Below are 25,643 nucleotides of genomic sequence, written 5' to 3' on the forward strand. Positions count from 1 at the left end.
CCATCACCTGCCGAGGGAACCAGGGGGACCTGGTTAAATGCACCAGACATGTATTAAATAATGGCTATCAGTACTCTGCATGCTGTGATAAGGTAGTTAAATCTTGCCTTTTAGGCTCCTGTTGGTCAGAACAGACTCTGCCAGCCAAAAGCAGTCCAGCTGTTGTGTCCCCATGCCTCTGTGAGATAACTTGCCTCTGAAGTACAAGACAGATGTGAATTCAAGCATTTTGGTGTGTTTCTGTAGGGTGGAGGTTATCCTGTGTGCATCACTAGGATTAAATGCTGCAAGTGTTTGTAAATTTGCGTTCAAAACAGCGGGGCTGTTTGTTTCCAAAAGCTGAATTACAAACCATAACACTGTCCAAGAGGAGAGCAATAAATTTCACGTCAATGGGCTAATTGTTATATACTCGCTTTTCAGATACACAGTAAAGCCATAAATTCATATAAATTTATTGCATTTTGTCTGGAACATTGCCCATAATACTTTCCAGTAATGACAAAACAGATATTTCTCACAAATATATTTGTGATGTAGTTGGTCTTAGAATGAAATCTTTGGTTCCAGATGCTTGTTTTGAGTTGTCTAATACTGGATTTAGTACCAGTCTAGTTAGGTTTATTTTGATTCTGTACTGCTGATTATGTGAGAGACAGAATTGGTCTGAAGAATTTCTCACTCTCTTTCCTAGCTAGAAACATGATATTTATGGGCCTCACAGAGTTGTAACTGGCAAGATGCATTGAAATCCTCAGCTTCAGGAGGTGCCAACAGTTTCTTACAAGATTTTTCTCTGTACTTTTCCCCGTTCTTATTGCAGTGTTGTGAATCTTCTGTATTTTGGTTGACATTTACGTTCTGTAGAAAACTACAGGATGCTTCTAAAATTTCTAAAGGCCTTTCATTCCAGAATTCATTAGGCCCAGGATCGGAAGAAAATTAAAATTAATAGCTTGAGAAAGAGTCGTAAGGTTGAAGGTTAATGGCTGAAAGACCATCTCAAAGTTACATTAATCTAAGCGTACGATCAGAAGCTCAAGCGAGACTTAAGCTCCAAGTAAGATGGGCAGCACATATGGTGGATGAAAATTAAAATGTAGTGAGTTTTGCCTGGTTTTCTGACAGACAGGTGGTGACAGACACTGGTCCTTTCACATGACTAAGGCAGATTGCCAGTGTCACCCCCTGAATTGACACATACCTCGTACTCAGGGTGTCTCAAGGATTTGTGTTATTCTGCTACTATTGTTAAAAGCCTGAGTGAAATTCCAGCTCTGTTCAAATAAAATTTGCTATTGGATTCAAATGGACTTTATTCTTGCCTCAAAAGCCATGAATAGGCTGCAAAAATTAGGTTCATGTGTGATAATCAGAGATTATCTAATCTAATTGCTCAAATCTAATCAGAGATGACCTGCCAGGTATCTAAATAGATCTGAAAACATTAATTCTGTCATGTCGAAAGGGTAGGTATTCTTTTCTTCACTCTTCTGAAGAGTGGCTGGACAGATCTTGCTTGGCTTGAAAACAAAAAGTTGCCGCTGCAGGTTTCTGGTTTGACTTTTCCACTGCACTTCCAGGGAGCAGGAAAAAGAGAACTAAAACAAACATCCAGAAGTTGACTCTTGACAGACAAAAGCAAACCGAACTTCTTTGAAACTAAATTGGTACTTGATTTGCTTCCAGTAGTAATAATTTGGTAGAGTACAACTTGACTAGGTTAGTGTCATTCCCAAACGTTTAAATTCAGAAATGGAATTGTTTTTAGCCAAGGAAATATAAACCCCACTTTGGGTTTCAGATGCATGTGTTTTTTGTTTGAGCGGGTTGGTTGGTTTGTTTGTTTCTTTTGAGAAACAGAATTTGTGACACAAAAAAATCATGGTTTGTGGGGGGAATGCCTGTGTTAGGAAATTTGTCCAAATGATCATCTGACTACAGGCTGACTGAGCCCAGAATCACTCAGTTTCCCGGACCAGAAGAAGTCAGATGTTTTCACTCCAGCGGAGCTGCTGATGCCAGGCTGTCTCCTATCAGCATGTGCAGTGGCACATTTCAAAAGCCAGCTCATCCGGAGCTTCCGGCAGCGATCCCGGGAGCAGCACCCACACTAGGTGCAGGAGCCATTCAGCCGAGCCCGGGGTCCCTGCTGGGATGCCTGTGTCCTGCTGTACAAAGGATCATCCCCCCGGAGCCCTGTGAGCTCCCTCTGGGAGCGCAGCTCTGACCTCACACGCCAGCTGTGAGCCGGGCAGGAGATGCTCAGCCCTGTGCCCAGTCCTGCTGGGGAACAGCTGCTCGGGGCTCTCCCTTACTGAGGAGGCCCAAACTGTGAGGACCAGACAAATCTGGAAAGGGACCTTTTAGCTGTGGGATTGTTCTGTTTTGTTTGGTCCCTGGACTCAAGAACCCTGTGGTGTGGGGATTTTCTTCTACGGCGTGCAGGAACTGTAGATAACTGTGGGGATCACCAATTTGTTAGAGCTAAACGAGAGTGGTTTGTAAAATGGAAAGGGAAATGTCATGCTTGGAATTACTCCAGAGAAAGAGATCAAATGAAGGATCTTCTGGCCTGTTGTTTATTGAGGAGCTAAGAGCAAACTTGCTATTTGGATAGCCTCTGTAGATGGACAGGTTTTGCACATCTTTAAGATCCATATTGCTCTCAGTATTTGCCATAGTATTGAACTTCCTCAAGCAGAAGGCCCTCAGTGCAAAGAATACCTTTTCCTTAGCCCGTGGCATCTTCTGAATTAGCAACGCTGTGGATTGGTGCAGTACCTGCCAGACCTGTCCCTTTTCTGGGAAATGCTGGGAGTGTGTGAGAACCACGAATTCCAGCAGTGCCAGCATGCACCGTGCAGCGTGAGCTGAATGAGAGCCCAGAGGAGCTGTGGGCAGCCCTTGTGTTGAAAGCCTATTGATGCTGGAGTATTTGCAGGTCACAGAACCTGTGTGGAGACCTGCTACACACCCCCTGCCCTCCTCCCCAGCTTCCATGTGAGGAGAGAGCACAAAGAAGGAGCGTGAGTGGAGTCTTCTTATAACCTTCCCAAAGTGAGCTACTCCTCCTTTTGCTTCTGGAAGCGACATGTGCTGCACACCTGCAAGCTCCTTGGGAGAGGGTGGGCTTGGCTGGGCTCTCCTCAGAGCCTGCTTTGGATTATCCTCCTCTAAAGGCTTGGTTCCAGCTACTGTTACTTGTTCTGTAGTCCAGATTTGTGGTACTGAAACGTTCAGGATTCAGCCAGTGATCATGTTGCGTTTGGGAAGAGTTTATTGTAACTGTGCACAAGATAATTTTTCTCTTCTTTGGCCCATCTAGGCTTCTCTCTAGAAAGTGTGAGGTACACTTAGGAATAATGAGGGTCTTTAGTTACATGATTACATGCTGGGTTTTTTTCCTTGAACAGCGTTCTGCTTAATTTCAGCATACAGGATGATTCCACAAGGGGATAGAATTATGACTGCATGAGCAAGTGCAAATCTGCCATTTCCTAATTTGTGAATGCCTGACTTTTTTTTTCTTTTCCCCAATCTAAATACCATTCCTTTTTTTTTAAAAATGTGGTGTATTTAAAAACTTTGCTGTCAGTCCCTCCATGAAAAAGATGCAAAATTCAATGTCCTTTCTTCCTTGAAATAAAAAGCTCCTTCTCTTGTGCCTCTTTTCTTTTGGACACTGCATAGGAATGTTAAAGATTAAGGAAGTTGATTTGCTTTTTGTTATCTGTTTGGCATCTCTGCATTCATAATTTCTTGACAAATCTAATACTTTATCAAATTGTTGTCTTACAGAATGCATTAGGGAGGGTCAGTTTAATCGAGAGGTTTTTTTTTTAATATCGTAACCTGTGATTTTTCCTGTCGGGGGAAAAAAGAAAAAACAATTTTGTTTAACCCAAAGTAAAACAAGGAAGTGCTGGAACCACACCTGCAAATTTGTCAGGTTTTCCCCTTCCGAAGTACAAGTTGCTGGATTCCTGGAGGGAACAGTTTTGGCATACATGGCCAATTAAACTTTCTAAATGCAGATGATTGGAGCCAATTAAAATTCTCAGGACAAAAACCATTGTGATCCCAGGGGCCTGGGAATTTCAGTTCTTGAAGAAATGCAACTTGCCATAGGAGCAATATGATATGATCGTATCAGGTTTGTGGTAATCCTCAGGATGATATTCATGGTCTTCATCACCAAAAAATTTGGCTTGACTAGTTCACAAGAGCTAAATGTATAAATCACTCTTGTCATTTTGCTTTGAAGTAATGGAGTAATGTCTGTTTAGGTGTTTCCCCTGCTGTTATTACTCTTATTTCAGATTATTCCTTTTCTTCCTGTTTTTCTGAGTAGCTCCATGTCCTCCTTAGGATTGCCCAGCTGGCACATGAGCAGCCATCATTGGCATTTACGCTTTAAAGTGTGTAAGGCTTTCAATTTATAGACTCAAATAAAAATGTCACTTGTTTGCACAAAGGAAGCAAAATTCTGTTTCTTGATGTGGAATAGATTCAGAGTAAAAAGCTCTAGTGTGACACAGAAGGAGAAGAACCCCCACAGAAGTCCTCCTCTGCAGCCCTTCCCCAGTCTCTTCAGTGATCTTGTGCCGGGTGTTTGCTCCAGTTGGATGTTGCCAATGGCCGGGGCTCTGGACATAGCCCTTGAGTATTTCTGATCTGAAGTCTTTCTGCTCTGTGGGCTTTGTTTCTTGGGCTGTGCTCAGTGCCTTGCCCTGCACTGTCACTTTTGCTGACACAACTATTTTTGGAGCTGTACTATGACCTGTATCAGGGAAGCCATCCTGCTTTTTCCTTTTTTTTTTTTTTTTTAATGAATGGGGTGTGGGCAGAGGAAGGAGCTGATGAGAGCACAAAACCCCCGTTTGCAGCCACAGCGGTGTCTCCTTGACTGGGGCCTGTGGCATTTCCTTTGGATGCAAACTCTGAGCCTGTCCAAGTGTCTTTAGCTGCTATTGGGGGACTTATTAGAAGAACACGTCAGCATTTGGTTTTGTTAGCTACCTTGTAAGGGCACAAACTTGGGTACTTGAGGTAGCGTCTGAATTTTGTACAGGAGCTTACAGATTCACGATAATACGCTTCAGAACATGAGCAAGTGCAGCAAACAGCTCTGAATCATGTTGTATTGACTTCAGCTCAGCTGAATAGGGTACAAGTTCGTAGGGACTTGGGTGCAAAAGGCTTAAATTAAATCATCATCCTACTCCCCACCCCCAATTGGGCCCACTACATTGTGACACATATTTTGTAAGACTGTACTTAAATCAATGCTGAAAGCCATGGTTTTCATGCGGCAGTAGAGTGTAGATGGGTTTTTTTGAAGTTTGCCATTGGAGTTTGGTTTTGTTTTTTGTTTTAGCTTCGAGTGTATGTGCACCATGGGCTATACTTTAGCATATATTTTCCCAACTCTGTTCTGCGCTTTTTGTTGTTTCAGCTGGATTTTATCTCCCATTAGCAAGCTCCAGCTGAGGTGTGGTGATTGACAGTAGAAGATTGATGTAAACATTAACAAATAAAGTGGGGCAGGATGTGTGCTGGGCAAGGCCAGCAGCAGGAACCTTTGCTCAAGTGCAGTGCATGACCCCAGCACCTGCACAGGCAGGAGCTGTGAGCAGCTGCCTGCCAGTGCCCCTTGCACAGGAGAGAGGAAAAATCACAGTCAACCCAAGGGCACCTTGCAGAAGCCTTGGGGAGCACTGGCATGTGTAATAAGGGTGCCAAGAGCGGAGCAAAGCTGAAAGGCTTGGAAGGCAAGGACAGCACTTTCAAGCATTTTGGAGATCTTGCCTCAGAAAAAGCTCAGTGTTTGGGGTACAACTTCCTTTAATGCTGAGGAGGGGTGAAGAGCTGAATCAGCTTGGCTGAGGTTTGAGCTGTGATCCCACACGTTCTGAGCTGGGCTACCAGTTGCAAACTTACACGCTTCCCATTAGATTGCACTGTCCTCTTGGTACATACAAAATGTCAGTCATCTAGTGCAGCAAATGTTTCTCGTTGTTGCACTGCTCGAAAGCTTGCACTAGATACTAGTGGGACAACACCTTTCTGTCATATCTCCCTTCTAAACTGTTCCTGTTAAACTTTGGAAACTGCTCCTGCCACAGCCATCTCACCTGGAAAACACTTCACAGAACAAACAGAATTGCTGGGCATTGCCCATGCTCACGTGGCAGCTCAGCAAGTGCTGTGTGCTGCCTATTCCCAATTCTACAAAGTGGGGGAAAAAAGCCAGAAACCCCTGTTGGTAATTCCATCAGGCGAGGCTATGAGAGATGAGGCATTTTTGTCTACTAAAACACCGAGTGTGTTAAGTGGGGAAAGGCCTGTATAGAAAAATGTTCGCTCAGGTGGTGGATGGAATACCCAAAAGTTGCCTTCTGCCTATCTCTGTTGGCAGGGAGAAGAGCAATGTTATTCCACTTTGCCTATGGGAAAATCCTATAGGAATGCAAGCAGGAGATAAGGTTAAAAGAATAAAATTGCCCTGCTGATCCCTGCTGCCTTTAAACACCACTCAGTTGCACGGAAATTTCATGTGGAAATTGCAAGTGGTTTATGTTGCTATAAAATGGGATTTGTTAAAGGAAGTTAAAAACAGGTGAGATAGAATGGATGGTAAAAAAAGTACATTTTTGCAGAATACCAGTATATGTTAAGATACTTCTGTTGCTTGCATAAAGCCTGGAAAGAAGCATGAATCACAGTAATAATCCATTTAGGCGATGGATACATATACACAGCCTGTTACATCTATTTCTGTCCGCTCACTATTTGTCTCTTCAGTTCATTAGATCAGCCAACACACGAGGCATTTTTACCAGAGGTTACTCACGTTTTGCCACTTTGTGTTCCAGGGAGGCCGCGGTGGGTCCTTTGGAGAGCTGGGTGCCCGTGTCTCCCCGCGGGTGTCGCGGCGTTGCTGGTGTCAGCCCGGTGAGCTCCCCGTGTCATGGCAGCGATCCCCGCGGCCGCGGGGCTGGACTCTGCTCCCTGCACAGAGAGGAGCTGCTGCCCTCCTGCCCGCGGCTCCTTCGGCCCTGCCGTGAGCAAACTTCACCTGCGCGGCTGCCAGCTCCAGCCGAGGGGAGCCGGCCTGGCTCAGCGCTGCTGCTGCTGCTCACATCCGCTTCAGAGCCCCGGCTGAGCTGTAAAATACGGTTCTGTTTGATGGCAAATATGCTTTCGGCTTTGGGAGAGTGAGAGACTCTGGTCTGGAGGGACAAATATTTAATGTTCGTGTGCTGGCCCATTCCCCAGAATCTTAGGAATAATCTAAAAAATAAGATTTCTTAAAATCTATATGTATAGTTTTTTTCACTGCTTGCTTTTCTAAGTCCTCTTTGGGGCTGAGGTTGGGGTTAGCAGCACTGTGCAGTCTCCTGAATAACTGGTGAGGTTTTCCTGGGCTAAGAAGCTGCCGTACATACATTCGCCTGTCTGTTCTCTAAGGCCAGTTTCCATCAGTCTTATTCACATTTCCTAAACCAGCTGTACCCACATGTACTTCTTACTCTCCAGGCCTGCAGATGCAGTTAGAGCAGGATTCTCAGCTTTCTCAGTCTCAGAAGACAGGTGCACAGTACCTCATGCCTTGACCATTTTCTCATGCTGAGTGCTTAGAACAACTGATTTGGGTAAAATTTTTCATTCAAAATTGTTTGGGGTTGTTTTGTGTGGTAAAACTGTCAACTGAAAATGAGGTGCTAGGGAGCTCACATTAAAAAACAAGCCCGAGTCTTATATTTTAGTTTTGTTGTGCTGATAGGCTCAACAATTGCCATCAGAAAGCTCTGTGTGATTGAAATATTCAGAATTTTAGGCAAATGTTTTAGTATTTTGCTGCCTTAGGGATATAGTAAATAAATTATTCAAGGTGTGCAAAGGCCAGGGAATAGACTCCTATTGATACCTGAATAGATATCAGATCAAGTTTCTGCTGCATTACCAAAGCTTTATCTGAAAAACGTTTGCTTCTTACTCTGTCCTTAGAAGTATTACACAATTGTAAATAAATGGAGGGTGTGTGTCTTTCTAAAGTATGTGTAGTCTTTTGTTTTAAAGTAGTCCTCTTTGTATGAAATTAAATTGCTTTTGGCTGACTTATTTACCTGAGGAGAGTGATCACAGTGTAGAACTTATTTTCTTGCATACCCAGGCACGTTATCTGGAAAATGTGAAAATGCATTGGCTACATTTTGCGGTTTTGTAAAACAAAACATGAAATAAAGCCTCGGAAATGGCTCTACAAAAGATGTAAGTTCAATTTTACTTTTTTGTCTGAAGTGATTGTTAAGGATCTTAATGTAGCTACATTTGTATGTCTCCAGTATAAATATTTGACGAACAATTGAGTCTGTAAGTGACTCTGGGGTAAAGTTTTACTATGAGAGCATTTTTCATGAGCATTGGTGTTACTGTAAGTAATTCTAATTTGCCAATGCTTGTTTCTGTTTAATCAAAATAGAGTCTATTCATATGTTCTTTTTAAAAATTTTGAAGCATCTTCTTTCAAAGCTTCCAAAACCTGTGTATCAGTAAGTTTCATTCTCATAGGCTTGTCCTCTTTTGCTCTGGTGGTCGTTCATTGCTCCAGGTACAGGACAAGTGGAGATTTTGCCTTTTCCAAATGCCTTACTGAGTTTTGTTGATCAAAATACTATCTTGATAACAGCCCATCTAGAATGCTTGACAACATGATTTAATTATTGGAAGAGACTTCCTAAGATAGCAAAGGGGGTCGTGAACAGTTCAAACTGGAAAATGGAGAGCAAACCCCCAAACTTCATTGACAATGTTAACGCTTATGTCTAGGAAGTGTAAAAAAATCAATCTTCCAATAGAATTCACGCTCCTGAAGCCATGAGCTTTCTCTGAAAATCCCCTTCCCCCTCTGATCTTGATTATTTTCTCAACAATCTAGTGATTTAAAACAAAACCTGTGTTCTTATGGAATTATGTATCTGTCTGTGTGTAAAAGTTAATGCCTTGTAACTTTACAGCTTCCATAATATGGAGGAATTAACCTGGAATAAAAACACTTTGAAAAAGAATCATGGGGGGGAACTAACTTGCTAGAGGCATTTGCAATATGGCAACAGAAGTCAGTGTAGCCCTTTGGATTTCTTTCAGCTGTGTTTTAGATTACCTTGTTTTGCTTCTTGCAGAGACCTAATCTTGCAAGGCTAGAACGTTAATGCAGAGCAGCTGGAAGTAGTTAAATATTGGAACCACTGCTGATTTGGTTGCATCCTCCCAACATGACCAATCCTCAGTAAGTACCATGTGGTAGGACTGACTTTAAATGAAAGGGGGCAGGCTGCTACCTGGAGAATAATGATGTGACGTCAGGAAGGTTTTGTATTTGTCTCAAGAGTGTGAATTAGCAGAAAATACATGAATGATGCTGTGAGCATGTCTGATGTGTTACTAACAGCAGTGGCTGAAAACTAGTCTGTTATGTTATTTTCAGATCTATTTATCTTCCTTTTTCCCGCCACCAAAGCTGTCTGCCAAGACCAGTCTGTTTGTTTTTCTTTTCAATCAAATCAGACTTTATCTCTCATCTAGTCTGTCTAAGAATACAGAAACTCAATACTGTTGGGGGAGGGAAGGTTGCACCAAGCCATTTCCTGGTTGGTTTTTTTTTTTATAATACTGGAAATTGGATCATTATATGCTCTTTCATGCAAAACTGAACCAGCTTGGACTTACAAAGGTAAATGTTCACAGGATGGCATTAAATGTGAAAATCAAAGAAAAATCTTGCTAAAATTAGCTTTTACCTCTGGGTTTCTGATTTCAGATTGTTTACAGAAGAATACAGTTCCGTTGGAAATTAAAGAATCTCATTACTTTCAATTATTAGTTACACATGAGTAAAATAAAGGCTTTTAGGTTGTTCAAATCATACTTCCTTTTACCTCCTTTTTCTGCCACAGTATGACACAGCTGCAGCCTTTCCCTGCCAAATACTCTACATATAACAGCATATTACTTTCTTGGATAATTCTGGCAGCAGTTAGCTCCTTTTAATTCGAGAATAATGTCCTCCATCTGAAAGAATTAGTCTAATGGTGAGACTCTGACCAATGGAAACTTTCAACTTAGAATTTTAGTTCCTTCACCCACGTCCGTAAATGATATCCTTATACAAGATATAGCAGTTAAGTGGTCTTCCCTTATTTTCAGAGGGAAAAAAGGAACTGCTAATCAGGTTACTTAAATTGCTGGAAGATTTTAATAAAATTCTTTAAAATAAAATGCAATTTTTGCAGTCAAATAACACAGGGAACTAAGAACTTTTTAGCTATATCCCCGTGGAAAAAGAGTATCTTCACACCTGCTGTAAACCTCTGACGGTAGCCTGAGATTTCTTCCAAAGTTACCGGGCCCCCCTGGAAGAAAGCCGGAGAAATTGGTGCTTGCACATCCTTGGAATCAAACAGGGCAAGCAGCTTTGCTGGCTGCTGCAAAGATCAGCCCTTGATGTGCAAGCCGTGTCTTACAGCCAAGTCATCCTGTGCATGCACTAATGGTAACAGATGAAATTCCTACAGAAGTAGTATCTCGTTCTAAATGTGGGAGACGTACACATTGTCAGACTGTTTTTACCTGCGTGGAGTTTCCATCAGTGTTAGTGGGCTGCTGTAAGAATACATGATCAGATTTAGAAGCTGTGCATAGGGTGAGTTAAGATAATCTTTATGGAGGAGGCCATAATTCTTCTGAATCACTGTTCCCTAGTTTCAGAACTATTTTGAAATAACTTATAACAGAATGATCCTTTTTAGGTAAATGTAACAAAGCTGCCATCCGTCAGAGCTATTTGAATCAGTATCCAAATCTACAGTGGGAGAGGGGTCTAACTGCACCTAGTAGTTAACAGTTGATTTGAATATAATAATGGAAAAGCCGAGCTGTTCATTGCTAACCAATCTAACTTGGAAAGCAAGGAGTCTTTAGTTGGCGTAGTTCCATGCCTTCTTTCTGTTTTGCATAAATATTTTCCTTTTGGGCTGATGCATATTTTTTTCTGTTTGTTTTTAACATTGCCATTTATATTTAGTGCTTTTGAAGCAGATTCAGCGGAGTGAAATGTTGTTCTCCTTTGCGAGGTTTCTGTTGATCACAGTGAGATCTACTAAAGTTTGGAGAGATTTGATCTGCCTCTGTAATGACAACAGCTCCTCAATCACCTTGCAGAGGCCTTTTAAGTTGCTGGCTCTTTAGGATTCTGTGAAGTTCTTGTCTCTATCTTCCTTTTACTTGCTTGCTCATTTCTGTTTCTTTATGTGTATCCGTGTGTTTGTTACATTTTCAGGCCCGCAATTGAAGGCGCTGTTTCGGAAGTTGAGATCATTTCCCAACAAGTGGAAGAAGAGACCAAAAGCATTGCTCCTGTGCAGCTTGTTAATTTCGCTTATCGAGATCTACCTTTAGCTGCACTTGATCTGTCTGTGGCTGGGTCCCAGCTTTTGTCAAATTTGGATGAGGAGTACCAAAGAGAAGGGTAAGTACAAAGGGCAGATTTTTGTCACGTAGCTTTAGGTTACAGGAATTTCCTGTCCTGTAAAACAGGAAACCTTAAAGCTGGAGAAGTGCAGCCAGTTGTCCTTAAACTCTGTGTAAAATCATTGTCACAGGATGGAAGAGACCTTTTCCAATGTTGCTAATCTGGACTGGTTTAGAGCTGTTTATCATTTTAAGTGGTTTGTAGCTATTGTTTGACCACAGTCTGGAAGCTTTATCTCGGGAAAAACCAGATGAAATACCTGGCCTGTCAGACAAACACAATGGTCTGGTGAAAGTTCCCTTGAGAAAGGTGTTTCAGGATGATGAGAATTGTCTGCCGTGATACTTGTTCATAACTGTGCATCTCCTGACTGAGAGAGAATATCTGGTACTGCTGATTCCAGGACAGATAGTGTTCTTGGCACCCAGTAATTTGAATTGTATAGTTCGCTAATGTGGGAATGTTGCCTTTGATAATGTACACAGTGTATACATGCTGCTTCTATTTTCATAGAATGGTGGTTCCAGGTTTCTTGCAATAAAAGATCTTAATCAGTTCATAGCATCTGCCCAAACACAGCCCAATGTCAGATTATGTAGCACTGTTGTCCTACAGGACATTAGAAGTCATCCTTATGCCTGGTTCAGGCTTGAAGTGGCTGTAGGTAGACTGCTGTACTAAATTCTTTATGAAAGATTTGGGTCAACTGGAGGGAATCCAGAGGAAGGGAGTGAGAATGATTAGAAGCTCAAAAAACCTGCCATGGATTGAAAGAACTGTGTTTCACATGAGGAAGAGACTTTGAGGGGAGCTTCTAAGAGACTTCAGTGAGGAAGGGAACAGCCTGTTACTGCTCTCCAAGATGTTTAGGACAAGAAGTAAAACACTTGAATTGCTGCAGAGAGTAGTGAGGGCAGTGAAGTGCTGGGGTAGACTGCTGGTGTGTGAGGGAAGGGGGGGGATAGAGGTGCAGTTGCTGGATGTCTTCAGGAAGATGCATTTGCCAGGAATGATGACACTGCATGTACCATCCCTCGGGACAGAGACGGGCTGAGCGCTGGTGCCTGCCCTCCCTGGTTCTGTGCCTGCTGCTCCCCTGGTGTCACACTGAGCACAGACCTACCCCGCTGTAAGGTCCAGGGAGAGCGCTTCCCAGCAAGCCACACAGAATGCTCGCTGCTGAAGGCTTTCAAAGGCTTTATGTAAGCCTGCAGTTATTAACAGCTCTGCGTTTTAACCTGTGCTCAGTAATCAGCAGAGACCTGCTTGATCTCAGCTCAGCAGGTATTCTGTGTGGTACTCAGGAAGCAAGGCGTGGGGAAGGCTCTTGCTTTTAATTTCTTTCCAAATTGGACTTTATGAGACTTCTCCAAAAAGTTGTTACTGCAAACAAGGGGAAATACATTTCGAGTAGGTTATATAAGTACGGTACAACTGTAACATAAAATACCCTGCAAAGCAAAAGAGGCACTTGAAAATTAATTTGAGTATGCAGGTGTAACCCTCAGGCTATTTTGGTGTTGAATCAATACCAGTTTAGTTCAAATATGCATTTTTATAGATTTTTATGATCTGAAACTCAATTCTTCACTGTGCCAAAGGGCACAGGTCTCTCACTGTAACCATTTAAGCACCTTTGCAGTCTTAAGCATGGAAATAGGCTTGTCATTCTTTTCCTCAGCAGAGATCTCTCCCTTCACTCACACTTTTCTTGCGGCTTTGACAGTCTCAGTGGAAATAAGCAGGTGCCCTCCACACCTCCCAGCTGGAGAGTACATTCTCTGAAGAAAGTTCGGAGCTTAAGTTTGGATATCCCAATGTGTTTTGGCTGAGTGTGTTCAGCTGCCTTGTGGGAATGGTAGCTTCTTCCTTTCAGCAGCATCCAAGACAGCTGATGCCCTGACAAATTTAGGAACAGAGCTGGGCTTCAGAAGCCCAGCAACAACGTAAAGTACTGTCCCTGTGCCACCTCCTGGCTTGGTTGGGAATATGTCTGGTTTTATGAATGCGGTGTCCTTTTTCCCATAGCCTTGTTCATTGTGACTGGCTTCAATCCGAGTGAGAAGGAGGTGGTAGAGTGGGTCAGATGAGTTTGATACAGGAGCTGGCAGCCACATCTCCCTTATGTGCAAAGAGGGGGATGTGGAGAGGGCAGCACAGAAGGTGGCAGAAAATGGCAAAAATCCCCGTAGTTTCTGCCAGCATCCATCTTTGTGACTGAGGCTCTGTTCCCCCAGTGCTGCTTTGCAGAGTGCAGGTGGAGGTACCAGCAGAAATTGCTAATGCCAGAGAGGAGAAGATTCCCTTCCCTGGAAGTCTGCCTTTTGTTGCAAACTCCGTGTGTTGCCTTCTGCATGCATTTCCCAGAGGATGTCAGGGAAGGTGCCAGCCTGCATGGACCAGCATGAATTCTGTGGGACTCTGATATTCTAGATCTGCAGCTGATCTGGGCAAGCTGGAGCTGTTCTAATTGCAGGGCTCTGGCACGTGCCTGTGCTTGGACAAGACTGGGTGCTTGCTGCAAACTGCATCTCTCCACAGCCTTACTGGACAGCATAATTGTCCACAGTCAGTAGTTCCTGCTTTCTCTGGGCATTCAGCAGTGAGTCCCCATTTCCTGGCATGGAGAAGCAAGGGAGACCTCAGATAAGAGATGAATGAGAGGGCAAGAAAGGAGTCTTCTGATTTAATGGTTTAGTTGTGTGCACCCCGAGGTGCACACAAGGTTTTCCTCTACCTGTTCTTCTTTAAGACTACAATGTGTTCAGGATCCAAGCGTAAATTTGACCTGGTTGCTACCTAGGGGAGCTTTTTGTTTTATCTGAGGGAATATTTCTCTTAATAAAGCTGATATTAATAGGTGATCAGGAATATGTGGGTCATAACCCTCGTTGTATGCCTGGAAACTCTCAGTTGGCATCACACGAGCTACCCCTCCCACAAAAGAAAGAAATGAGAAGGAAAAAGAAAGTTATGGTCTGTCTTTATCGTGTTAGACAGACTGTATGTAAACTGACCTTCCTCTGGCTTTAATACTGGAATAAAAGTCTTACTTTGTGCAATTTGATAGGTCTTTGCCTTTTCATCTCAGATTCTCAGGGCAGTCAGTTCCTGTCTGTTGGTGTTGAAGGAATTTTGTGGACAGTTCTGTCAGGCATTTAGATGACAATGCTGATCCCTGTGCTAAGCAACAAAGGAAGGACTGAAGATTAGAGGCACATTAAACCTGTCCATGATGTACACCTGTAAGTAGGGAAAGGGTAATCAGGCAAGAAAAACCTTTCTGCTCTACCTGAAACCCTCAAACAAAACACAAAACTGAATTTACTGGAGAGGCTGTGGCTGCACTGAACTCAGTTTGCATGAAAAGAGTATGCCAGCGTTTCTTTAAGGAGGTTCATCACCCAGAAAGGTGAGATGATTTTTAAATGTTAACATTGCTTTAAATGCCACTCTTAGTTTCTTTTTTTTCTGATCAAGTATTCTGTTTTTCAAAAAATACTTTCTCTCTTCTGCTTTTTTTGCATCAAGTCCAATAAAAGTAATGGAGAACAGCAGAAAAACTGACAACATGCAGAAAGTAATACATGGATAAGGAAAAGCTCTCCTTCCTGTGTTTTCTATAAGTTCCAGTTAATAGGTATCAATCACAATAAATTATCAAAAAATTGACAGATAGTTGCACTACAGAGTGTATTTTATTGTGTGAGTATGCAGATAGACAATGAGCATCTCCCTTGATAAAGATCTGTGTTTATTGGAGTTGAGAAACAAGGGGGGATGAGTTGAGAAACCAAATGTACACCAACTTTTAAATTGTTTGTTGTATTTGTTTTAAATTGCAGCTCTTGAGTTTCAATGTTAAACATTTAGAACATGAAGGTGTTTTCAAACACTGTGTTTTACATCAAAAGCTGTAAAGTTTGTGAGTTCACACAGTTAATGCGACTCATTTGACAGTAGCTGTAAATAGTCATGCTGTTGTAATTTAATCATTTATGATCATCTGTTCGTAGCCTTAGGTTTGTTTGGTCACAGACAGAAAGTGCATTAAACAGTGGGAATATCGGAAAGAAGAAAACCATAAGGAGAGAGAGAGAAAGGAAGGGAAACCAAAACTGAACAGAGATTTACAGAGATCCAGAAATTAACACAAAGAAGAGTTGTGAGCTCTCATTTTAAACTGGTTGCAAGACTTTGCTGGTAGATGTATTCACCCATTCTGGGAAAAAAAAGATATCTGGTTCCTTCAGTCTGTCTTCTGTAATTGTACCAAGTAGGTGCAATTATTTTGCTTTTCAGATTCATCTTTCAGATATTACTTGGATTTTTTGAGGTATTTTACTGGTGCTTTCTACAAAACTTAAAGGTTCTTTATGTAAAAGAACTTGACTAGATTAAGTTCTCACATTGTTTTCTGCTTTTCATGTCTTTATCTGGTGGCATAATTAAAAGTAGTCCATTTTCTGAAAAGTTTTGTGCACCTCTGCAGATCTTGGATCTGGAATAGTGGTGAATAATGAGGTCCAAGCCCAAGATAAAGTACAAAGGTTTTGGAGGGCACAACTATTTCATGTAGCGAGCAAGCTCCTATTTAGAAAAGTGAGTTGTAATTTAGTTTTAGCTGCCAGTCACAGTCTGAGAAAGACGGTGCAAAATCCTAAAGTGAGGATGCAGGCACTGAGAGCGTAGTGCTGATCTGTTCTTTGTGCAGTACTTTATCACTGCTGCTCTCGGTGCTGTGGTCCAAAACAGACCTGCACTGCAGCAGAAAAGGCGCATTCAGCTCACCAGAACCTCTGAGGTGCCCAGCCCTTCAGCAGAGACAACGTGAGACTTTGGGCTGTGTTACGGAGGTGTTCGGTGATTTAGAAATTCCTCTTTCTGTGCACAGCCTTTTAAGTGTTTCTCTTGGTAAATTTTGTTTCCCAGAGTAGCTCATTACTGTGTTCATCCCAGTACCTCATTGCTGCTCTGAGTGTGTCCCCCCGTGTCTGTTATCAATTGCTAGAGAGAGCAGTACTGTAAGTAAGACAAAGAATTAATTTTCCAGCTCAGCGATTTTAAGAGGTTTTCAGTTTGGAGATATTTCTGTATTTTTCCAACAGAACTTGCTTTTCCCAGGTAGTTTTTGAGGATGGAAATGTATCGTTTGTAGCCCACAGATCACTGTTTGCAAAGCTCTTTATTGGAGACTGGAAATGACATGAGTCTAGTTTGTCTGGCTTGACACTGGAATTATTCCTCTAAATTGGGGAAGATATGGCTTGGGGCAAAAATTGAAATATGGATAAGCCATAGGACAAAGGGGAAATGTGGAAAAGAGGAATATTTGTCTAGACAGCAGGTCTGCAAAAAAATCAGCTAAATGCTGAGCAGCAATGTAAAAGCAAATCAGATCTTAGCATTGCTTAGGTAGAAGAGCAGAGAATAAAAGAGAGGCTGCTGTTCTGCCTCTCTGTATATCCAAGCTTTGTCCGTGTCGTGAACACAAGTGCAGTTATGATCCCTGTCAGAAAGGATATGGTAGATATAAAAGAACTGGAAAAGAATCAAAGAAAAACAGTGATCAAAGATGGGATACGTCTTCCATGGGAGATTACTATGTAAACCAGGACTCTGCAGTCTGGAAAAGAGAAGGTTGACTGAGATTTGATATTACAGGTTGACCGATTGATGTTCCAACGTCTGTGACACAGAGAAGTTAAAACAGGTTTGACACCCCCACACCCCCTTTCCAATACAGTCTCTAAGGTACATTAATAGATTAAGGCCCAGTTCCAAAGAAACAGAAAGAGTTTGCTCTTGGCACAGAGGGCAGTAGATGCCTGAAGCAACTTTCTGATGGATGGGTGGCTGGGAGTAGCTTATCCCCACCAGGGGAGGTTGAACAAGTTTGTGGAAGAGAAATTCATTGAAGTTCGCTAAGTACAGCCCGAGAAAACACATCTCAAACTGCACATCTCAGGAAGTGACCAAGTGGAAAAGAGTTGGATGCTGTGAGAATGTTAAGGGGAAGGATTTATATGTTTGCCGTGTTCTTGGGACATCTGCTCATGGCCACTGTTGGAGACAGGATGTCAAGCTTTTGGTATGTTCTGGTATGGCCATTCTTTTATGCTTCTTAAAGGGAGTTCTTGAGGCTGATGTTATATTGCACTAAAGATTTTAGCATAAAAAGGAAAAAACTAACAAGCAATTTTCTAGTGAGAGGTGTAAAAGGCCGGGTAAATCACAGGGTGTCTGTGAGCAAATGGTGTGATAAACACCTATAAAGAAAGCACAAATGATCCTAGAAAGCTTCAGGTACTTTAAATAGAGCTGGGAAGCATTCGTGTAATTAATTAAGCCAATTCTAAAATATTCTCTACTGCTCCAGTTGTCTGTATTCACATGCAGAAGAGGCTGCTAAGATAGTTACAGAAACTGAGTGTCTGTTCTACAGAAAGCATGGGCTTTAATTGAATTACACAGGTGGCTGCCATTTCTGTGTGTAATGCATCATGGACAAAATGCCAACTAGGGAAAAGACCTAATCAAACTAAAGAATAATATTGGCACAAGAGTGAGTGTGTATAAACTGGCCACGGGTGAGTTTGGGGAGAAGAATGGGGGAATCTTTTCTTGCCATTTCAGCAGCAGAGTTTTTTGCAGGAGTCTTCCAAGAAGTACCATGGGGCTTGAAATAGTACAAGTTTTAGGGGGGGAAAAAAAGATGAGAGTGTTGTCAGTAGTTAAAAGTTCTGTGGTTAAACCAAGCTTGTAGGAGTTCAGAAAAGAGGCGCGGAGCTCTGTGTGTTCCTTGGAGTGAGCTGCTCCCTGCAGCCTGCTGGGAGGCTCTGCTGTCTGTGTTGGCTCTGCCAGATTTGTATTGTTATTTAGCCTGTGTTCCTGTCACTTCCTGACCATGGCCTTTCTGCTCCTTCAGATAGCAATTTGGATGTCATCCATCCTTCTGTTTTCTGATCATAACCATCTTGTGAGGTGCAAACACTTGCTGTTTAGCCAAAAGAAAGAAAAAAAAAACTATGGGGTAAGGTATAATGCAGATTTTGGGGTATTTGTTTACAAGACCAGAAAACAGAAACAGTGACAGCTGTTAACAGCTTGAAATAACTTTTTGTAGTGGTTGCTTACCAGATAAATATGTTCAACCTTTCCCAGTTTGGCCTTATGTTCTTTTTTTCCCAAGCTGTTTATTAGTAAGACTAACAGGATGATGACAGATTGGTTTTGCACTAAGCCATGTGTGAAAGTATCTTTAAAAAAAATTACCCCTGGTAAAATTCCACTAAATATATTTTAGTGTCTCCGAACAAAACTCTACAGCTCAGTGTCACCAACAATTAAAAGATTTCCTGTGCTAATACATTTATTTACTTCATCCAGGCATTGCAAGAAAGGTAAATGATATTTCTTTTGTAGAGACAAAGTAGCTGAAATACCTGATGAACCTGTTTGAAGTCATGCAGGAAAGTTTTCCAAAGTCACTCTTGTCTGTGAATTCAAGCAGACACAGTCAGGACACCCAACAGAATGTGTACTTGCTTTCTGAACAGAATAGGGGACTTTTTCACCTGTTTGTGAGGTTTTGGTGATTTGGGGTTTTTGTCTGAAGTGAGGGAAGAAGGTCTTCTGCTTGTCTGTGGTTAGTATGAAATCTGTTCATAAATTTATGAGCTATGTAAGTTGTATTTTGGTTTGTTGGGGTTTTTTTTAAATTCTGTGTAGCTGACTTTCTAATCGGAGCTTAAAATTTTACGTGTAGCTTTGCAGTGTCACGGGTGAAATGGCCAGAATTTGGAAGGTAAGTTCAAACCCATGCTAATTCTGGTAGTGGTTTGTTTTTCTCCAAAACCAGATTTCTCATCTGTTGAATAGATGAGCCCTTGCACATCAGAAGGGAGAGAGAGGGACTACTCTGCTAAAACAGGTTACAGAAGTGAGATTTGTGTGTTGGGAGTCAGGGTGATGGTTAACAGCCTGCAGACAGGGGTGTGCAGATGCCAGTCGCTGTCAATCCACAGGCCAGGTGTTAACAAACTCACCTTGGTGTAGCAAGTCAGGATACTGAACTGAATGTGGTTCTCCAGTGCTTAAATTTCAAATCCTTTTGTGTCTTTGAAATCACTTTATATATTTTATGAGTGTGGTACAGGTGGAAATGTGCATGTGAGTTGCACTTGACCTCTTAAGCTGATTGCTTTTTCAGTTGTGAACTGGTAGTTTCATTCAGAAGCTTTTTTAGAATTGGTGGTATTAATATTGAATAATAATACTGAACAGACAGAATAATGCCATGTTATTTAGGATTCTTTAAGTAATTAACAGCTTGAGTAATAATTATCATGGTTATATGTATTGTGTGCCAAGTATTACAGTTGATGTATTCTTACTGGTACATTTGATATATTTGTAAATCTTGACTATGCAGAACTTTTAGAGGCAGGTACTTGGGCCCTCTACTGATGATTCTGTGAATAGGAAAAGCTGCCCTGCAATATTAAAATACTGGCGTAATGGCTCTTTTGGGAAAGGGAGGATAAATGTAAGCAGAGTCTAGAACTAAAGCCTGTTCTGTTTAAACAGAGCCATCCCCCCCTCATTGTTTTTAGAAATATCTAAAAAAAAACCCAACTCTAAGCCCAAAATCATAGTTGCATTAAAAACAAATTACCCTGTTTTGAGATGATGTAAAATAAAATCCATTAAAAGATCAAGTTGGCAGAAAGGCCCTATCCCAATGCCCCTTTTTTTTGCCTTATGTTTTAACACAGCCTATTTGAAATATAGTGCATTCAGGCTGGAGCCATAACAAAGTTTAACCTAAGGGCAAGTTGCTGATAGTAACACTTGCCAAATCTCTGAAGCTTTGAGAGTCAGTCGAGGGGCTCTTTTACAGTCAGGCAATCAGGCAATCTGACTGCAAGTGTTGTTGATATGCTTAATTCTGAGAAGCTGTTGGAAAATGTGGAGTCTCTGAGCACTGCTTGGCATTGCTTTCTCCCTCATTTGTGAGTATGTCAGAGAACATTTTGTGATGTTTTTCCAAGTGTTTGATTATAATGTGAGTTATTGAGTCTAGAGCTGTTTATTAGGAGTTGATCAGTATCATCTTCTTGTACACCACTGATTTCTGTGTGGTGATATTTTAGTCAGACAATGGGGTTACTGCACCACACTTGCAGCATTTTAAACCCTGGCTAATAAATCATGTCAGCTTTTCATTACCTAATGTATATTTACAGTGCTTTGAAAACCTGAAGTGTCAGGCAACCATCCCATCTGAACTTTCTGAGGTGAGCCAGTACAGGAACCTTGCAGAACACTGTGATGAGAAATGATGAGATATACTGCATCAGAGTGATACTGAGGGGGAGGAGTTCAGAGATGAACAGTATCAGGGTGGGCTTTATTCTTCTGAATTCCACGCTACTGTTATTCCTATTACCAAAACTCCTAAAAGAAAAAAAAAAAAATGAAATTTAGCAACCCTCCTGTAAATGTGTCTCTGCATTAGCACAACACTAGTGCAACATTTACTGCTTCATCAGCTTCCCTCCAGAGTCCTGGTCCTCTGAGCTCAGCCTCCTCACAGCTTCCTGCATCCTGCCTAAACCTGATTTTTGCTCTGAAAAAGGGTGACCTCATCCAAAGCAGGTTTGGGAGCAGTCCCTGGTGCATGCTGTCCCCTAAACTCTGGCCAGGTAATTCTTGGCCTGATCCACAAACAGATTGATGAGAGTTGGACGGATAGCCAAGCGAGAGCGCCTCGGCCAGAGGCGTGACACTGTGCTACTCTGAAGTGTAGCTGTGGAGTCACTGAGCTGCTGCTTTGGTGTTTTCCAGATTCCTGTTGTTCTCTTCCGTGATGTCGTGGTCTGATTGTTGCAACCCAAATTTGGCAGCCCTTGTCAGATCTGTCTCATGGTAGAGCAGGGATTAATGTGCATGGCCAGAAAATTCAGTAGCAGAGGAATTATTTTTAAAAAGTCGTTAGTTTCTAAATAGCAGAGTTGTGCAGTGCCTCGGTACTCACTGATAAATTAATGTAGCATGTCTCTCAAAGTAAGAGCACGTGAGAACCTGTGAGACAGGAAGAAAGCAGAACCGTGTGTATGATGATTAGGGCTGCATGGCTCAGTACACTGAAGGCATTTGGACACCAGAGCTGGGGAGATCCCAGGCTGAAAGTTATTCTTACATTTCTCTCAGTAAAGAAACCAGTGAAAGTGAACTTTGCAAAGTCTTTGTGCATTATTGCCGAGTGTATCCATAACAGCAGAACTTACAATTTTGAGTTCATTGCTCTTGAGCTCTTTTCCTTTTTCACTTCTTTTCTTTTCTTGTTTTTCCCTGAATTTTATTTCCTTAGATCTAACTGGCTAAAACCGTGCTGTGGGAGACGAGCAGCTGTGTGGCAGGTATTTTTGCTCAGTGCAAGTCTCAACAGTTTCCTGGTAGCCTGTGTAGTATTGGTGGTGATTCTTCTGACTCTGGAACTCCTAATAGATATAAAGCTTCTCCAGTGTGAGTAGGAGGAATTTTTTTTTAAAATTTTTTTTTTAATTTTGATGAAATAAGGGCTTATCTTCTTGCTGGGAGGTTTTTGAAGGGGGTGGATATTTGGGATGTTTTTTTCCCTAAGATTTAAATGGTAACTAGGCTAGGTGAGAAATGTGTTCTTGTGGAACCCTGGTATAGTGAAGTCAGTCTCTTCTTTATTATACTGACTAAAGCTAGGCCAAATAACAGATTCAGTACAGGACAAATTTTCAAAGGATACAAGCAAAGTGTGCATGCAGAGATTCACATGTGTTGTCATTAGTACTTGAAAAGCACTGTCCTTTACAGACATATTGCATATGCACAGAAGAAAAATCTGTGCATCATTTATCTGATACCCATCGCATGTGGATAGACAGAAGCGATGAACATACAAAAGTAAATAGGGTGGTTGGTGTTAACCTCTTATTAATTTACTTCTGCTCGAGTGGATAGGAATTGAAATTACAGCCTTCTAGCTTGTAATGCACTGAAATGAGACAGATTTTCATTCTACTTTGCTAACACACTCTGAGTCAAATAATGGCTTAAATGGAGTTTTGCTTTATCTGAATTCACTCTACACAGGTTCCACAATGGAAATTTTAATGCTGCTGTTTTGCTTCTTAATTCATCTTTTTTTTCCCCTACTCTTCTTTTCCTCCATTCCACCCCTTTTTTCTTTTTTTTTTTTCCTTTTTTCTTTTATGATATAAAGTTGACATGACCACAGACACCACCTACACTTTCCTCTAAGCTAAATGTTGAGGAGCAACCTCTAGTGTCTCCACGTGATCTCAGCTGTGTTGAAATGGCAGCTGGGGTTCTAGACAATCCCATAACTACAAGAGTACACAGCACAAAAGAGCATCTGGTGTCTCCTGTGGCAGCTTCAAACTGAGCAAACCAAATTCTTATTCTGTTCGAGTCCTTTTACTGTTGCAATTTGTCAATTGATTGTAGTGAAGATTCAAGTGTTGCAGTTGTATTAAGATGACTTTAAGGGACTTCACTGATAATTGCAGCCATTTCTTCAGCTCTGTAAGATGTATAAAGGACTGTTTGTCATTCCATGCAGTTGCTCCCCATTTCCACCCATCTGTCCATACTGCACACACTGTTCAGGGCACGGCCGCTCCGTTACAGCTGTTACTTTCTCTGCTCTCTGGTCACTCACCAGTTTTGGATGAGGAAGCCCAGGATTTGGACAAGTCTGCCACTTTCAGAAAAGTCAGGAATGGTAATTGTGGGTATAAGGCCTTAGTGAGAAAGAAGCTTTCAACAATATTTATTAAGGTGTCACATCTTTCTGTTTATGTAGAGAATTTTCACTTCCTGTAGAGACGAAGCGTTTTAAAGACTGTTGATTTCTCCGAGTTTTAACGGTTTTGGTTACTCTCTTCTGGAAGCAGCCTTTTTGTCACCATTTATTTTCTGAAGAACCTTCTAAAGAAAGCTTTAGTTCAGGAATCATTGCTCCCCTGTGTGTCTGGTGCATGTGACACTGCTGGAAGCTGTGCAGCTTACACCTTGTGCATGACCTGCAGGTCTTTGGTTGAGCCAGGTGACTTCACTGTTCAGAGGTGACCCCTGCCTGGATGGATTTGCTCAGGACCCATTCTGCTTGTGTTACTAGTTTCCATTTTAAATAATTTGCCATGAGGCTTGTTGCTTTTGCCAAGTTTGAATACCTTCTATCTTGTTTTAAATCAGTTAGAGGCTGCTTCAGTGAGGCTGTTCTAAGTATTCCAGTTGTGCCTTGTAAGGGATGTGTGTCACTTACCTTAAGGTTTTGAAAAGCCATTACCCATAACTTTGTTTTTCAAAAATGTAATTACAGTTTTAAAGGGTTCCTTATTCTTTATAAAACCAAGCAGTGCGTTGGGATAGCTTACAGCACATCACTGCCAGCTCTGTCCATAATAACAACTGCTAATCTGTGCTATAGACTATCATGACTTAGGACGCCTCCCTTTATTAAACGAAAACCAAACTAACCAACCAACAAAAAAGCCACAACAAAAGAAACCTGGTGTTTTCTTTGGCTATGACATTTTTACAGTATAGCTCTTCTCTCCTTCTTTCACTGTAGTCTTTGGTTGGTTGACGCACTTCTCCCATGCACAAAGCTGTTGCTTTCGTAGGTCCACACCACCTTTGCAAACTGTAGGACCCACATGTGAAAAGGTCAGAGACCCTTTAGGGTATTTTAGCACGAAGTGTATTCATACCAGAATTAGAAACCCCAGAAAGCAAGGGACATATAATAGACCTTTTGTTTTAGGTCTGTGTAATCAGGTTTTTTAAGTCTGTCTTCAAAGCTCCTCGCATGCAACAATAAAATAAAATCGCAATTCCTTGTGATGTTTTGCAGAAGCAGAAATAGATGAGTATTAACTCGCACCTCATTTAAATAAGAAAAAAAAAACCCAAAAAGAGTTGTGGCAGGTTCCTGTGCCTCAGAAATAGCAGTTTTGGGGGAGAGGAGCTCAGGGAATGCTGTTAGTGCTGCCCTCGCAGTGCGCTCCGCTGCCGCAGGTGCCCGTGTCGGCGGCCGAGCCGCGCGGGGCTGCCCTCGGGCCGTCCGCGCTTGCTGCGCCCCGCAGAGGAAACGCCGCCGTGCTGCAGCGGTGCTCAGGAACCAGCGGCATCGCACACACCGCCCTGCAGTGCGTGTGTGCCGGGAAATCGGCGGCAGCATCCCCCGGGGGCGAGTGCTGCGGCTCCGGGTTGTGTCGCGCTCCCTCGGGGTCCGACAGGGGACGGGGTTCCATCCCCGGTTCGTGCTTGCGGTGTCCTGTGCTGTCGCTAGGGGGCAGCTGCAGCCCTGTGTGTCCGTCGGGCGCTGCTGGGAAAACCATCCAGAGGATTCCCGTTCTCCAGGCGAGAGTGCCTTAGGAAACTTTGTTCTGTTGTATATTGCCGGGGTTTACGTTCCTCAGTCATTTATATCATGTTGTGTTTTGTCGTTTGGTTTCACCTTTAAGCAGTTCCTCTGCTGCAGCGCAGCAGATGCTGTCATCAAGCCCCCAAAGGAGCTTCAGCAGTGGGATTTCCAGTGGCAGGGCATATTCAGTTTTATTTGTATCCTGATTTCTTCCTACATCCTTCTCTTCTCCTTCCCGTATTAATCGATCCTGGTTTTAAAATAAAATTCTTCATTTAGTGTGTGCCCTGTATGTTCTTGGGACATAGTTAAGTCTGCCACAGCCCTGAACCTCCATGCACACAGCCACTGCTTGCCTTGCACGGTCATTCTCTGACACTGCAAGACTGCACAGACTGCTCTGGTCAGTCTGCTGTGGAGTTGGGAGACTCACAAATACCCTGCAGGAAGGAGAGGATGTTTGCTCTTCATTCCCTTAGTCCAGCCTTAGGAGCATATGGGAGTAGGAATCATTAGCAGTCCGGTTAGTGGACCCTGTCAACTTTTCTGCATTTTTCTGTCAGCATGAAATGTATTTTGAAGGCCATTTTGAGCACTAGTTTTTAAGCACCTGTTCCAGACAAATACTGGTCATCTGTGCTGAATTGTCAAAGAGTGAACACAAGGAATGATGTG

General features: G+C 42.2%; 2 protein-coding genes across 2 annotated transcripts in view; one reads left to right on the top strand and one right to left on the bottom strand.

Annotated features, from left to right (window-relative positions):
• NRG4 (neuregulin 4) overlaps positions 1–6,940 on the bottom strand; it is a 49,445-nt gene extending 42,505 nt beyond the window's left edge. Inside the window, exon 1 of the mRNA XM_066196593.1 lies at positions 6,857–6,940. The gene's annotated coding sequence lies outside the window, so the exon portion shown is untranslated. The remainder of the gene's footprint in view (positions 1–6,856) is intronic.
• TMEM266 (transmembrane protein 266) overlaps positions 1–25,643 on the top strand; it is an 82,605-nt gene that overhangs the window by 16,555 nt on the left and 40,407 nt on the right. Inside the window, exons 2-7 of the mRNA XM_066196590.1 lie at positions 6,879–6,957; positions 7,543–7,658; positions 8,180–8,277; positions 9,189–9,295; positions 11,345–11,533; positions 21,912–22,066. Of these exons, the coding sequence (XP_066052687.1) occupies positions 9,282–9,295; positions 11,345–11,533; positions 21,912–22,066 (358 nt within the window). The 5' untranslated portion in view covers positions 6,879–6,957; positions 7,543–7,658; positions 8,180–8,277; positions 9,189–9,281. The remainder of the gene's footprint in view (positions 1–6,878; positions 6,958–7,542; positions 7,659–8,179; positions 8,278–9,188; positions 9,296–11,344; positions 11,534–21,911; positions 22,067–25,643) is intronic.

This window comes from Chamaea fasciata, unplaced genomic scaffold, assembly GCF_029207755.1.
Source record: "Chamaea fasciata isolate MVZ Bird 193981 ecotype frontalis unplaced genomic scaffold, bChaFas1.0.hap1 SCAF_14, whole genome shotgun sequence".
Classification (NCBI taxonomy): Eukaryota; Metazoa; Chordata; class Aves; order Passeriformes; family Sylviidae; genus Chamaea; species Chamaea fasciata.